The sequence below is a fragment of the Lonchura striata genome, chromosome 39 (genome assembly GCF_046129695.1).
Source record: "Lonchura striata isolate bLonStr1 chromosome 39, bLonStr1.mat, whole genome shotgun sequence".
Classification (NCBI taxonomy): Eukaryota; Metazoa; Chordata; class Aves; order Passeriformes; family Estrildidae; genus Lonchura; species Lonchura striata.
The window spans coordinates 648198-664169 of NC_134641.1; the positions used below are offsets into that span (position 1 = coordinate 648198).

Sequence of the window (15972 nt, forward strand, 5' to 3'; positions counted from 1 at the left end):
TTTGGGGAATTTGGGGGGAAATGGGAAAAATGGGGGGAAATGGGGAAATTTTGGGGGAAAATGGGGAAAAATGGGGAAAAATTGGGAGAAAATGGGAGAAAATGGGAGAAATTGGGGGGAATGGGGGAAATGGGGAAAAATGGGGGAAATTGGGGGGGAATGGGAAAATTTTGGGGAAAATGAGGAAAAAATGGGAAGAAAAGAAAAAATTTGGGGAAAAATGGGGGAAAATGGGGAAAAAATGGGAAATATTGGGGGAAAATGGGGGAAAATTTGGGAAAAAAGGGGAAATATTTGGAAAAAAAGAAGAAATTTGGGAAAAATAGGGAAAATGGGAAGAATGCGGAAAAATGGGGAAAATGGGGGAAATGGGGAAATTTTGGGGGAAATTGGGGAAAAGCGGGGAAAAAATGTGGGAAATGTAGAGAATTGGGGAAAATGGGGAAATCTTGGGGAAAAAAATGGGGAAAATGGGAAAAAATGGGGAAATTGGGGAAATGGGGAAATATTGGGGAAAATTTGGGAAGAAAGGGAAATATTTGGAAAAAAGGAAGAAATTTGGGAAATATGGGGAAAATGGGAAGAATGGGGAAAAAAGGGGAAAATGGGAGAAATGGGAAATTTGAGGGGAAAATAGGAAAGTTTGGGCAAAATTTGGAATAAAAGAAAAAATTTAGGGAAAAAAGGAGAAATTTGGGAGAATTTCAGGGAAATTTGGAAAAAATTGGGGGAAAAGAAATTTTGTGAGAAAACCTGGAAAAATTTGGGTAAAAAGGGGAAATTTTGGGGAAACATTCAGAAATTTGAGGGAAATGGGGAAAAATGGGGAAATTTCGGAAGAGAAAATTTGGGGGAAAAGGAGAAATTTGGGGGAATTTGGGGGGAAATTTTGGGGGGAAATGAGGAAAAATTGGGGGAAATGAGGAAAAATTGGGGAAAAAGGAAAATTTGGGGAGAAAAGAAAATTCTGGGAATTTTTGGGGGAAATTGGGAAAATTGGGAGAAATTTGGGGAATTTTGGGGAAATTGGGAAATATTGGGGAAAAAGGAGAAAGACTGGGGGAATTTGTGGAAAATTGGGAAATTTAGGGGAAAAATCAGGAAAATGGTAAAAATTTGGGGAAAAAAGAGTAAAAACATTTTTTTTGGGGAAAAATCCATTTAAAATGAGGAGTATTTTGGGAAAAAATAACAAAAATTGAGGAAGTTTGAGGAAAAATAGGTGAAAAAATCAGAATTTTGGGGGGAAACGGATTTAAAAAGCAGATTTTGGGGAAATCAATGGGAAAAGGAGAAATTTTGGGGAAAAAATCGATTTAAAATGTGATTGTGGGGGAAATTTTAAAAAAAACCCAAAAATTCCAGCGCAAATCGGGAGGAAATTTGGAATTTAAAAAAAAAAATGTCAAAAAAAAAAGGTTTTTGGAATTTTGGGCAGCTTTTATTTTTAAAAAGGTGAAATTTGGGAGAAATATCCCCAAAATAAAAAAAAAAACTGGGGGGAATTTCAGGGACAAAAATGGGAATTTTGGGAAAAAATCGAAAAAAAAATTTGGGGAAAAAATTGAAAAAAATTCAAAAATTTGGGGAAAATTTTGATTTTTTGGGGGGTTTTTTGTGGTTTTTTTTTCCCCTCCCAGTATAAACCCCCTCCCCCCACCCCTGGCGAGGCGGAAAGAAATGCAAATGAGATGCAAATGAGGCAGAAAATCACGGATCTTTATTGGAGGATCAGCGGCGGCGGCGGCGGAAACCTGGGGGGGAACTGGGAGTTACTGGTTTGGACTGGTTTGAACCGGTTTAAAGGGATTTAAACCGGTTTAAAGGGATTTAAACCGGTTTAAACTGGTTTGAACCGGTTTAAACCGGACTCACCCTTCCTCCCTTTCTTCTTCCCCGATTTTTGTTTCTTCCTCTTTTTCTGCGGCGGCTCCGACGAATCCTGAGCCCCAAAATCCCCCAAATTCGGCCCAAAATGGAGCCCAAAATCCCCCAAATTCAGCCCAAAATTCCCCAAAAATTCCGCCCCAAAATCCACCAAATTAACCCAAGAATTCCTCAAAATCGACCCAAAAATTCCCCAAAACTTGGCCCTAAGATTCCCAAAATTCAGCCCAAAATTCCCTAAAAATTCAGCCCTAAAATAACCTGAATCGATCCAAAAATTTCCCCAAAATTGACCCGAAAATTCCCCAAACCTTGACCCTAAAATTCCCAAATTCCCTAAAAATTCTGCCTCAAAATGACCAGAATTGATCCAAAAATTCCCCCAAATTGACCCGAAAATTCCCAAAAACTTGGCCCTAAAATCGCCGAAATTCAGTCCAAAATTCCCCAAAAATTCAACCCCAAAATCCCCCAAATTTGTCTCAAAATTCCCCAAAAAATTAACCCCAAAATTCCCCAAAAAATTAACCCCAAAATTCTCCAAAAATGGATCCTAAAACCCCCCCGACATTCAACCCAAAATTTCCCAATTTCTGCCCAAAATTTGCCCCAAAACTCCCGAAAAGTAGACCCCAAAATTCCCCAAAAATGATCCCAAAAGTCCCCAAATTCAGCCCAAAATTCCCCAAAACTGATCCCAAATATTGACCCCAAAATCCCCCAAATTCAGCGCAGAATTCCCTAAAAATTCAGCCCAAAACCCCCCAAAATTGACCCCAAAAAATTCCCCAAAAAATGACCCCAAAATCCCCCAAATTCACCCCCAAAACCCCGAATTCAACCCGAAATCCCCCAAAATTCACCCCAAAAACCCAAATCCATCCCAAAATCCCCCAAAATCCCCCCCAAAAACCCCAAATTCAACCCGAAATTCCCCAAAAATTGACCCCCAAAATCCCCCAAATTCAGCCCAAAAATTCCCAAAGAATTCCGCCCCAAAAATCCAGAAAATCGACCCAAAAATTTGATTTTCCCGCCTTTTCCCCCATTTCCCGCCTTTTTCCCCCATTTCCCGCCTTTTCCCCCCCAGGCCACGCCCCCCGCACCTGATTGGCCGCTCCCAAAAGGGCGGGAAACGCCCCGAGGTTGGTGACGTCATCCAGGCCTGGCCCCGCCCCCTTTGGCGGCCGCCAGGGGGCGCTGAGGCGCCGCAGCATCGACTCCTCAAAGCGGCGCCTGCGGAGCCAAAATCGCCCGAATTTACCCCAAAATCTGACCCAAAGTGGGCAAAATCCACTGAAAGGGAATGAAATAACCCAAATTTACCCAAAAATGGACCAAAATCACCCGAATTTACCCCAAAATCTGACCCAAAGTGGGAAAATTCCACTGAAAGGGGACAAATTCACCCAAATTTAACCAAAAATGGACCAAAATCGCCCAAATTTACCCCAAAATCTGACCCAAAGTGGGCAAAATCCACTGAAAGGGAACCAAATCACCCAAATTTATCCAAAAATGGACCAAAATCACCTGAATTTACCCCAAAATTGGGAAAATTCCACTCTAAGGGAACAAATTCACCCAAATTTAACCAAAAATGGATCAAAATCACCTGAATTTACCCCAAAATCTGACCCAAATTGGGCAAAATCCACTGAAAGGGAACAAATTCACCCAAATTTACCCAAAAATGGACCAAAATCGCCCAAATTTACCCCAAAATCTGACCCAAAGTGGGCAAAATCCACTGAAAGGGAACCAAATCACCCAAATTTACCCAAAAATGGACCAAAATCGCCCAAATTTACCCCAAAATCTGACCCAAATTGGGCAAAATCCACTGAAAGGGAACCAAATCACCCAAATTTACCCAAAAATGGACCAAAATCGCCCAAATTTACCCCAAAATCTGACCCAAATTGGGCAAAATCCACTGAAAGGGAACCAAATCACCCAAATTTTCCCAAAATGGACCAAAATCGCCCAAATTTACCCCAAAATTGGGAAAATTCCACTGAAAGGGAACAAATTCACCCAAATTTACCCAAAAATGGACCAAAATCACCCGAATTTACCCCAAAATCTGACCCAAATTGGGCAAAATCCACTGAAAGGGAACCAAATCACCCAAATTTACCCAAAAATGGACCAAAATCACCCAAATTTACCCCAAAATCTGACCCAAAGTGGGCAAAATCCACTGAAAGGGAACAAATTCACCCAAATTTACCCAAAAATGGACCAAAATCACCCGAATTTACCCCAAAATTGGGAAAATTCCACTCTAAGGGGACAAATTCACCCAAATTTACCCAAAAATGGACCAAAATTGCCCAAATTTGCCCCAAAATCTGACCCAAATTGGGCAAAATCTACTGAAAGGGAACCAAATCACCCAAATCTTCTGAAATTGTCAAAAAAGTGCAAAAAAAAAATCCCAAAAAAACCCTAACAAATTATTTTAAAAACCCCCAAAAAATCCCCTAAAAATCCCTTTAAAAATTGCCCAAAAAAATTCGAAAAAATTCCAAAAAAATCCCAGAAAAATCCCAAAAAAAATCCCAAAAATCCCCATAAAAAATCCCCCAAAATTGTCAAAAAACTGCCAAAAAATCCCGAAAAAATCCTAAAAAAATTAAAAAAAAATCCCCAAAAAATCCCATAAAAATCCCTTAAAATTGCCCAAACAAATATCAAAAAAATTCAAAAAAAATCCCATAAAAATCCCTTAAAATTGTCCAAAAAAACGTCGAAAAATTAAAAAAAAAATCCCATAAAAATCCCTTAAAATTGCCCCCAAAAATTGTTGGAAAAAAATTCCAAAAAAATCCCATAAAAATCCCTAAAAAATCCCCAAAAAATCCCCTAAAATTGTCCAAAAAGTGCCAAAAAAATCCCGAAAAAAATTCCAAAAAATCCCATAAAAATCCCAAAAAAATCCCATAAAAATCCCTTAAAATTGCTCAAAAAAATATCAAAAAAATTCAAAAAAAATCCCATAAAAATCCCATAAAAATCCCATAAAAATCCCAAAAAAATCCCATAAAAATCCCTTAAAATTGCTCAAAAAAATATCAAAAAAATTCAAAAAAAATCCCATAAAAATCGTTAAAATCGCCCAAAAAAAATCTCGAAAAAACCCCAAAAAACCCCCTAAAATTCCCAAAGGAGTTCCGGGCGGATTCCGGAACGTTCCGCCGGAATTCCCGGATTTCCCACCTGTGGATCTGGGCGGGGGGGGCGTGGCCCGGCCCCTCCCCCTCCTGCCGGGGCCCCTCCCCCAACTCGTCCCGCAGCTCCCGCAGCGCCAGCGAGGCGAGGGCCCGGCGCCGGAGCCGGGATCGGGAGCGGGAAACGGCGTCCTCGGGGGGCTCTGGAATGGGGGAAAAACACAGAAATCGGTTAAAAGGGGAGAAACGGCGAAAAAACGGCGAAAAACGGTGAAAAAATGATGAAAAACGGTGAAAAAATGACGAAAAAACGATGAAAAACGGGGAAAAAATGGGGGAAAAATGGTCATGAAATGAGGGGGAAAATGGGTTAAACATGGTGAAGAAAATCGGGAAAAAATTGGGGTGAAATTGGTTAAAAATGGGGGAAAATAAGAAAAATGGGAAAAAACAGTGAAAAAACGGTGAAAAAACGGCGAAAAACGGTGAAAAAATGACGAAAAAACGAAAAACAAGGAAAAAATGGGGAAAAAAGGGGAAAAAATGGGGATGAAACGGGGGGAAAAATGGGGATAAAATGGGGAAAAAAAATGGGAAAAATTGGGGTAAAGATGGGGTGAAATTGGTTAAAAATGGGGGAAAATAAGAAAAATGGGGAAAAACGGGGAAAATTTGGGATAAAATGGGAAAAAGCAGGGGAAAAATGGGGGAAAAATTGGAAAAAAAAGGGGGAAAAAACAGGGTGAAAATAGGGACACAAGGGGATAAAATTGGGGTTAAAAAGGGTAAAAGTGTTTAAAATTGAGAGAAAATGTAAAAAATGGAAAAAAAATTGGCTTGAAATAAGAAAAAACAGCAAAAAAATGGTGAATTTTGGTCAAATTTTGGTGGAATTTTGGGCGAATTTTGATGCAATTTTGGGGTGAATTTTGGGATGAATTTTTGGTTGGTTTTGGGGGAATTTTGTGCGATTTTGGGTTAATTTTGGTGGAATTTTGGGATGATTTGGGGTGAATTTTGGGTGAATTTCGGGTTGATTTTGGATGGATTTAGGGTGAATTTTGCTGGAATTCTGGGTGAATATCGGTGGAATTTTGGGATGATTTTGGGTGGATTTTGGGTGAATTTTGGTGCAATTTTGGGTGGATTTTGATGGAATTTCGGGTGATTTTGGGTGGATTTCAGGTGAATTTTGGGTGGATTTCGGGTGAATTTCGGGTTCATTTTGGGTGAGTTCTGGTGCAATTCTGGGATGATTTCAGGTGGATTTTGGGGCTGATTTTGGGTTGATTTCGGGCGGATTTTGGGCTCATTTTGGGCTGATTTGGGGCAGATTTGGGGCTCATTTTGGGCTGATTTGGGGCAGATTTGGGGCTGATTTCGGACTCATTTTGGGCCGATTTCGGGCAGATTTCGGACTCATTTTGGGCTGATTTCGGGCTGATTTGGGGCTCATTTTGGGCTGATTTGGGGCAGATTTTTGGTGGATTTTGGGCAGATTTTGGGCTCATTTCGGACTCATTTTGGGTCGATTTTGGGTGGATTTTGGGCTCATTTCGGACTCATTTTGGGCCGATTTGGGGCTGATTTCGGGCTCATTTTGGGCTCATTTCAGCCTCATTTTGGGCTGATTTTGGGCTGATTTCGGGCAGATTTTGGGCTGATTTCGGGCTGATTTCGGGCTCATTTTGGGCCGATTTGGGCCGATTTTGGGTCACTCACCGCAGGCCACGGGCACCAGGCGGGGGGGCACGTAGCGCCGCCCCCCCCCCAGCCCCGGCGCTTTGGCTCCGCCCCCTCGGCCTTCCTCCTCCTCCTCCTCCTCCTCCTCCTCCTGCGGGACACGCCCACTCAGGCCACGCCCACCGCCCAAACCACGCCCACCGCCCGGCAAACCCCGACCCTTTTTCATTAAGCCACGCCCACTGCATGTTAAACCCCGCCCCTTTCTTATTAAACCACGCCCACTCCGTTTAAACCCCGCCCCTTTCCCCTTAAGGCACGCCCACCTCCTGTTAAACCACGCCCCTTTCCCCTCAAGCCACGCCCACCTCCTGTTAAACCACGCCCCTTTCTCCTTAAGCCACGCCCACCTCCATTTAAACCCCGCCCCTTTCCCCTTAAGCCACGCCCACCTCCAACTAAACCCCACCCCTTTCTCATTAAGCCACGCCCACCCCGTTTAAACCCCACCCCTTTCCCTTAAGCCACACCCACCACCTGTTAAACCCCGCCCCTTTCCCCTTAAGCCACGCCTACCTCCATTTAAACCCCGCCCCTTTCTCCTTAAACCCCGCCCACTTTCCCCTTAAACCACGCCCACATCTCCGTTTAAGCCCCGCCCCTTTTCTCATCAAACCACGCCCACCTCCTGTTAAACCCCGCCCCTTTCCCTTAAGCCACGCCCACATCTCCGTTTAAACCCCGCCCCTTTCTCCTTAAGCCACGCCCCTTTCCTCCCCAAGCCCCGCCCCTTTAACCCCGCCATTTAACCCCTTAAGCCCCGCCCACTTTGCCCTTAAGCCCCACCCATTTTGGCCTGATTTGCATATTGATTTCAGCTGGTTTTGGTCAATTTTGGGTAAATTTTGGGTGAGTTTGGGGAGAATTTTGGGTGAAATTTCAAGGACTTTTGAATTAATTGCGGGTGAAATTTGATGCAATTTGGAATTAATTTTGGGCGCATTTGGGGCGAATTTTGCTGGAATTTTGGATTAATTTTGGGTGAATTTCGGGTTAATTTTGGGTTAATTTCGGGTGAATTTTGATGTAATTTTGGGTGAATTTGGAGTGAATTTTGATGGAATTTGGAGTCAATTTTGGATGAATTTCGGGTGAATTTTGGGTGAATTTTGGGTCCATTTTGGGTCAATTTCAGGTGAATTTTGATGTAATTTTGGGTGAATTTTGATGGAATTTTGAGTGAATTTCGGATGAATTTTGATGTAATTTTGGATGAATTTCGGGTGAATTTTGGGTGAATTTTGATGGAATTTTGGGTGAATTTTGGGTGAATTTCGGGTGAATTTTGGGGTGAATTTTGATGGAATTTTGGGTGAATTTTGATTTAATTTTAGGTTGAATTTTGATTCAATTTTGGGTGAATTTTGATGGAATTTTGGGTGAATTTTGGTTTAATTTTGGGTCCATTTCGGGTGAATTTTGATGTAATTTCGGGTGAACTTGCCCACTCCCCTTAAGCCCCGCCCCTTCCCCTTAAGCCCCGCCCTTTCCCATTAAGCCCCGCCCCTTCCCTTAAGCCCCGCCCCTTCCCCTTAAGCCCCGCCCCTCCCCTCAAGCCCCGCCCCCACCTGCGCCGCCATGTTGGAAGGGGCGGGGCGGAAGCTGAGCGGGTCCTCGGCACCTGTCGGGATGATTGGCAGCCGTCAATCACGGGCGGCCGGGGCCGGCGATTGGCCGTGGCGGGAAGGGGCGGGGCCGGCACTGACCACGCCCCCCGGCGGCCGCCGCCCTCAGCAGCTTCTCCAGGAGGTGCCGGAGCCGCAGCTCCAGGGGGCGGAGCTTCTCCAGCACCTGGAAAAGGCGGAATTCCGCCCCGAAATTCCACAAATTATCCCAAAAGTCACTAAAGCCCCCTAAAATATCGCCAAAACCCCCCCCGGAATTAACCCAAAATCCCCGGAGTTACCCCCAAAATTCCTCCCAAACCCCCAAAATTCCTCCCAAACCCCCAGAATTCCTCCCAAACCCTCAGAATTCCTCCCAAATTTGCCCCAAAATCCCCGGAATTCCCCCCGAATTTGACCCAAATCCCCGGAATTCCCCACAAAACCCCCAAATTTGCCCAAAACCCCCAGAATTCCTCCCAAACCCTCCGAATTCCTCCCAAATTTGCCCCAAAATCCCCAGAGTTCCCCCCAAAATTTGCCCAAAACCCCCCAGAATTCCTCCCCAATTTGCCCAAAATCCCCAGAATTCCCCCCAAAATCCCCCCAGATTTGCCCAGAATCCCCGGAATTCCCCCCGAATTTGACCCAAATCCCCAGAATTCCCTCCAAAATTTGCCCAAACCCCCCAGAATTCCTCCCAAATTTGCCCAAAATCCCCAGAATTCCCCCCAAAATCCCCCCAGATTTGCCCAGAATCCCCGGAATTCCCCCCGAATTTGCCCAAAACCCCCAAAATTCCCCCCAAAACCCCCAGATTTGCCCCAAAATCCCCAGAATTGCCCCCAAAATTGCCCAAAACCCCTGAAATTCCTCCCAAATTTGCCCAAAATCCCCGGAATTCACCCCAAAATTGCCCAAATTTTTCCAGAATTTGACCATATGCCACAAATTTGCCCAAAATTCCCGGAATTCCTCCCAAACCCCCAGAATTCCCCCCAGATTTGCCCAAAATCCCCGGAATTTGCTCCAAAACCCGCCCAGATTTGCCCAAAATCCCCGGAATTCCCCCCAAAATCCCCCCAAATTTGCCCAAAATCCCCAGAATTCTCCCCAAATCCCCCAAAAACCCCCAGGATTCCTCCCAGACCCTCAGAATTCCCCCCAAATTTGCCCCAAAACCCCCAGAATTCCCCCCAAAAAACCCCCAAAAAGTTGCCCAAACTTTTCCACAATTTGACCATATGCCACAAATTTGCCCAAAATCCCCGGAATTCCCCCCAAAACCCCCTGAAATTTGCCCAAACCTCCCCAAATTTACCAGAATTCACCCCAAATTTGCCCAAACCTCCCCAAATTCACCAGAATTCACCCCGAATTTGCCCCAAACCTCCCTGAATTTGCCCCAAACCTCCCTGAATTTGCCCCAAACCACGCAGAATTCCTCCCGAATTTGCCCAAAATCCCCGGAATTCCCCCCGAATTTCCCCAAAATCCCCGGAATTCCCCCCAAAAGCCCCTCTCACCACTCGGGTCTCCAGCAGCCGCCCCAGCGTCGCCCCCTGCAGGCCGAGGGAGGCGCCGCGGCTTTTGGAGGCGGCGAGCAGAGCCAGGTCCTGCAGGTAAGCCAGCAGCAGCTGCGGCCGCAGCTCCAGCAGGGACAGCCCCTGCGGGCCCCAAAACCCCCCAAATTCAGCCCAAAATTCAGCCCAATTCACCCCAAAAATCCCGCCCCGAATCCGCCAAAATTCACCCCAAAAATCCCCAAAATTCTCTCCAATTGAATCCCAATTCAGGCCTCAGATGTGGCTCCCCCTGGTGGCCGGGAGGAGTCACTGCAGAGCACTGAAATCCCCAAAATTCATCCCAAAAAATCCCAAAATTCATCCCAAAATCCCCCGAATTCACCCCAAAAATCCACTCCAAAACACCCCAAATTCACCCCAAAAATCCACTCCAAAACACCCAAAATTTCCCCCCAAAAACTCCCCAAAATTCCCATTAAAAAACCCCAAATTCCTACAAATTCCCTTTAAAACCCCCCAAAATTCCCTTTAAACCCCCAAATCCTTTTAAAGACCCCCAAATTCCTTTAAAAAAAACCCAAATTCCTTTTAAACCCCCAAATTCCCTTTAAACCCCCACATTCCCTTTAAAAACCCCAAAATCCCTTAAAAACCCCAAATTCCATTTAAAACTCCCAAAATTCCCTTTAAAACCCCCAAATTTCCCCAAAATTCCCTTAAAAACCCCCAAATTCCCCCAAATTCCTTTTAAAACCCCCCAAATTCCCTTTAAACCCCCAAAATCCCTTTAAAACCCCCAAATTCCCTTTAAAAACCCCCAGAATTCCCTTTAAACCCCCAAAATTCCCTTTAAAACCCCCAAATTCCCTTTAAACTCCCCAAATTCCCCCCAAATTCCCTTTAAACCCCCAAAATTCGCTTTAAAACCCCCCAAATTCCCTTTAAAACCCCCAAATCCCCTTTAAAACCCCCAAATTCCCCCAAAATTCCCTTTAACCCCCCAAATTCCCTTTAAATCCCCCAAATTCCCCCCAAATCCCTTAAAAACCCCCCAGAATTCCCTTTAAAAACCTCCAAAATTCCCTTTAAAACCCCCCAAATTCCTTTTAAACCCCCAAATTTCCTTTAAATCCCCCAAATTCCCTTTAAAACTCCCCCAAATTCCCTTTAAAACCCCCCAAATCCCCTTTAAACCCCCCAAATTCCCCCCAAATCCCTTTAAAAACCCCCAAATTCCCTTTAAAAACCCCCAAATTCCCCCAAATTCCCTTTAAACCCCCCAAATTCCCTTTAAACCCCCAAATTTCCCTTTAAACCCCCAAATTCCCTTTAAAAACCCCCAAATTCCCTTTAAAAACCCCCAAATTCCCCCAAATTCCCTTTAAACCTCCAAATTCCCTTTAAATCCCCAAATTTCCCTTTAAACTCCCCAAAATTCCCTTTAAACCCCACAAAATTCCCTTTAAACCCCCAAATTTCCCTTTAAAACTCCCCCAAAATTCCCTTTAAACCCCCAAATCCCCTTTAAACCCCCAAAATTCCCCCCAAAATCCCTTTAACCCCCCAAAATCCCTTTAAATCCCCAAAATTCCCTTTAACCCCCCCAAAATTTCCCTTTAAACCCCCAAAATTCCCTTTAAAACCCCCCAAATTCTCTTAAAAACCCCCAAATTCCCTTTAAAAACCCCCAAATTCCCTTTAAACCCCCCAAAATTCCCTTTAAACCCCCCAAATTCCCCCAAATTCCCTTTAAAACCCCCCAAATTCCCCCAAAATTCCCTTTAAAAACCCCCAAATTCCCTTTAAACCCCCAAATTCCCCCCAAAATCCCTTTAAAACCCCCCAAATTCCCTTTAAACCCCCCAAAATCCTCTTTAAACCCCCAAATTTCCCCAAAATCCCTTAAAATTCCCCAAAATCCCCTTTAACCCCCCAACCCCCTGACCCGCCAGTCCCCGGTACCTCCTCGGTGTCCAGCCGTCCCCCCCTCACTCTCCGCAGCAGCTCCCGCCCGTGCGCCGCCACCTCCGCCGCCTGCGCGGGCCCGACAGCCGCGTTTTGGGGCAAATCCAGCCGATTTTGGCGCTTTTTTGGGGTTTTTTGGGGTTTTTTTTACATCTCACCTGAGCCCGCAGCGTCTCCAGCAGCGCCACCGCTTCGGACGCCGCCATGTTGGAAAGGAGCGTGAGGGGGAACCGGCGCAGCCAATCAGAGGCGCGGAAAAGTCCCGGCCGCGGCCAATCAGAACGCGAGGAGCGCGAAAGCGTCCCGCCCGCAGCGGAGAAATGATTGACGGCTTGAAGAGCCAATCAGAGCGCGGCGCGCCGCCCGGCGGCCAATCAAAAGGTGAGGAGCGCGGGAAAGTCCCGCCCACAGAGGGAAAAACTCCCGCCCGGCGCAGTGGAGGCGGGAAGTGATTGACAGCTTAAAAAACCAATCAGAGCGCGGAAAGGAGTTAAACTGACCAATAGGAAAGGAGAAAGGCGGGATAACGCGCGTCCCGCCTAAACGAGGGAAATTAACCAATGGCTGCCATGAAATCTATGATTGGCAGGCGCGGCGGCCAATGGGAGGCGAGCATTTACTCGCCAGCGCCCGCAACGCCAAAAAACTCCCCAAAAGTTCCGATTTTTTTACCCCCCAAAATTCCAACTTTCCTCCCAAAAATCCCCTTTGAGCCACCCAAACCCACCCTGAACGCCGCGGGTCACCCCCAGGGTTCCAAAATTCCCATTTATTCCCCCAAAATTTCCATTTATTCCCCCCAAAATTCCCATTTATTCCCCAAAATTCCATTTATTCCCCCAAAATTTCCATTTATTCCCCCGGAAAATTCCCATTTCCGCCCCAAAAATCCCAAATTCCATCCCCAAATTTAACTTTTCACCAGAAAAATCCCCATTTCCTCCCCAAAAATCCCGAATTTTTCCCCCCAGAAATCCCAGGCTTCTGCCCAAAATCCCAATTTCCCCCAAAAAATTCAAAATTTCCCCCAAATTTTTCATTTTACCCCAAAAAATCCCCAAATTTCCCCCCAAATTTCCCAATTTTCCCGCAAAATTCCCAATTTTCCCCCCGAAATTCTGGGGCCACACGGGAGCACGGCCCCGCCCCCTGGAATCATTGGCCACAAAATTCCCATTTTTTTACTCCGAAAAAATGCCCTGAAAAATTCCCAATTTCAACCCAAAAATCCCAGATTTCCACCCAAAATTTCCCAATTTCCCCTCAAATTCCCAAATATCCCCCAAAATTCCCAATTTTTTTCCCAAATTTCCCCCAAAATTCCCAACTTCCCCCAAATTCCCGCCAAAATTCCCACAAAACTCCACGTTTTTCCCCCAAAATCCCCATTTTCCCTCCCCAAATTTCCCAATTTCCCCCCAATTTCCCCCCTAAACTCCACTTTTTTCCCCCAAAATCCCAATTTTTCCCCCCAATTCCCCCCTAAATTTCCCAAATCCCCCATTTTTCCCCCAAATTCCCCAATTTTTCCCCCAAATTCCCCCCTAAACTAAACTTCACATTTTTTCCCCAATTTCCCCCCAAAACTCCACGTTTTTCCCCCAAAATCCCCATTTTTCCCCCCCAAATTTCCCAATTTCCCCCCTAAAATCCACTTTTTTCCCCCCAAATTCCCCATTTTTCCCCCCAATTCCCCCCCAATTCCCCCCCAAATTTCCCAAATTCCCCCAAATCCCCCCTTTTCCCCCCAAACTCCCCACACGCTCTCCGTTTCTCTCCTTTATTGCGCCCCCTGTCAGCGCCGCCGGGCGCTGCGACTGCGGCTGCGCCGCCGCCGGGCCCCGCCCCCTTTGGCCCCGCCCCCCTCCTTGGCCCCGCCCCCGGGCGCGCGCGGGGGGGCGGGGCCGTCCTTGGCCCCGCCCCCCTCCTTGGCCCCGCCCCCCGGGCGCGGCCGAAGCTCCGCCTCCTCCTGCTCCTTCCGGCGCCGCTCCCGCTCCCGCGCCCGCGCCGCCCGCTCCGCCTGCTTCTGCAGCAGCTGCGCATGCAAATCCATGCAAATCCATGCAAATCAGCGCCCCGCCGGCCCCGCCCCGCGGGGCGCGGCCGGGGGGGCGTTTTTACCCCGAAAAAATCGGCACTTTCGGGAATTTATGTTGTTTTTGGGGTTTTTCAAGGCAAATTTTGGGGGTTTTTTAGATGAATTTATGGGGGGTGTTGTGGTAAAATCCACGGGTTTTACCGCCACCAAAAAAAATTTTAAAAAAAAATCCCACGGTTTGCCACCAAAAATCCCAATTTTCGCCCAAAAAGACCAATTTTCCCCCAAAAATCCACAATTTCCTACCAAAAATCCCAATTTTCCCCCAAAAATCCACAATTTCCTACCAAAAATCCCAATTTTCCCCCAAAAATCCCCAATTTCCCATCAAAACTCCCAATTTTCCCCCAAAAATCAACAATTTCCCACCAAAAATCCCAATTTTCCCCCAAAAATCCCCAATTTCCCATCAAAAAGACCAAGTTTCCCCCAAAAATCCCCAATTTCCCATCAAAAAGACCAAGTTTCCCCCAAAAATCCCCCGGTTTCCCATCAAAAATCCCAATTTTCCCCAAAAATCCACAATTTCCTACCAAAAAGACCAAGTTTCACCCAAAAATCCACAATTTCCCACCAAAAAGACCAATTTTCCCCCAAAAATCCCCAATTTCCCACCAAAAAGACCCAATTTTCCACAAAAATCGTAAATTTCCACCTGAATTTCCGCCCAAAAATCCAAAATTTCCCCAAAAATCCCAAAATTCCACCCCAAAAATCCCCAAATCCCCCCAAAAATACAAAATTTTCCCCAAAATCCCAAATTCCCCCCCAAAAAATCGCAAATTTCCGCCTGAATTTCCACCCAAAAATCCAAAATTTCCCAAAAATCCCAAATTTCCACCCCAAAAATCCCCAAATCCCCCCCACAATCCCAAATTTCCCCCCAACATATCCAAAATTTCCCCCCCAAAAATCCTAAATTTCCTCCCAAAAAATCCCACCAAAAATCCCAAATTTTCTCCCAAAAATCCTGAAATCCCCCAAAAATCCAAAATTTTCTCCAAATCACGAATTTCCTTCAAAAATCCCAATTTTTCCCCAAAAAACCCCAAATTTCCACCCGAAAACCCCAAATTTCCCCCCCAAAAACCCCAAAATCCCGTAAAATTCCCAAATTTCAACCAAAAATCCCAAATTTCCCCCCAAAATACCGAAATTTTCACCCAAAAATCCCAAATCCCCCAAATATCCAAAATTTCCCCTGAAAATTCCAAATTTCCCCTGAAAAATCCCAAATTTCCCCCCAAAAATCCCAAATTTTCTGCCAAAAATCCCAAATATTTTCCCCAAAATCCCAAATTTCCCCCCGAAAACCCCAAATTTCCCCCCCAAAACCCCCCGCTCCGCCCCCTGCCCCTTGCGGGCCGTATGCAAATGCATGCAAATGAGCACCTGGGAGTCGGTCAGCGGCAGCCAATAGATGCACGGCGCCGCTTTGGTTTTCCGGAACAGATCGTCCAATAGTTTGGCCGGGGGCTCCTCCGTGGGCTTCTCTGGGGGAGGGGCAAAAAAGGGGGCGTGGCCACGCCCTCAGGGCCACGCCCACCCCTCATTTGCATATCGCGCCCCTAAGCCGCTCCCGCTTTATGCTAATGAGGTGGTGAGGGCGTTGAGCGCCTTCCACTCGTCGTTAAGCCACGCCCACGTCGAAATATGCTAATTAAGCCACTCCCATGTCCATATATGCTAATTAAGCCCCTCCCATGTCCATATATGCTAATTAAGCGCCGCCCACTCTGGGTTAAGCCCCTCCCATGCCCATATATGGTAATTAAGACCCTCCTATGTCCTTATATGCTAATTAACCCCGTCCAATATCTTAATATGGTAATTAAGTCCCTCCCATGCCCATATATGCTAATTAACCCGCTCCAATATCTTAATATGGGAATTAAGCCCCTCCCATGACTATATATGGTAATTAAACCCCTCCCATGTCCATATATGCTAATTAACTCCCTCCAATATCTTAATAT

The 15972-nt window shown here is 45.8% G+C and overlaps 3 protein-coding genes across 3 annotated transcripts in view; all 3 read right to left on the bottom strand.

The window, feature by feature from the left end:
• Positions 1-1698: 1698 nt before the first annotated feature.
• On the bottom strand, positions 1699-5559 carry LOC110481942 (uncharacterized). Its single transcript, XM_077789935.1, has 4 exons — positions 5110-5559; positions 2994-3123; positions 1876-1942; positions 1699-1754 (listed from the first exon to the last, which is right to left on the bottom strand). The coding sequence occupies exons 1-4, from the start codon at positions 5436-5438 to the stop codon at positions 1732-1734; spliced, it is 549 nt and encodes a 182-aa protein (XP_077646061.1). The 5' UTR covers positions 5439-5559; the 3' UTR covers positions 1699-1731.
• Positions 5560-8335: 2776 nt separating this feature from the next.
• LOC144248166 (neuroguidin-like) lies at positions 8336-12137 on the bottom strand. Its single transcript, XM_077789901.1, has 5 exons — positions 12057-12137; positions 11896-11967; positions 9934-10074; positions 8510-8594; positions 8336-8424 (listed from the first exon to the last, which is right to left on the bottom strand). The coding sequence occupies exons 1-5, from the start codon at positions 12102-12104 to the stop codon at positions 8336-8338; spliced, it is 435 nt and encodes a 144-aa protein (XP_077646027.1). The 5' UTR covers positions 12105-12137.
• A 1556-nt stretch (positions 12138-13693) lies between these two features.
• The window catches only part of LOC110483428 (uncharacterized), a 33500-nt gene continuing 31221 nt past the window's right edge, over positions 13694-15972 (bottom strand). Inside the window, exons 11-12 of the mRNA XM_077789902.1 lie at positions 15389-15489; positions 13694-13933 (exon numbers count right to left, since the gene is read on the bottom strand). Of these exons, the coding sequence (XP_077646028.1) occupies positions 13694-13933; positions 15389-15489 (341 nt within the window). The remainder of the gene's footprint in view (positions 13934-15388; positions 15490-15972) is intronic.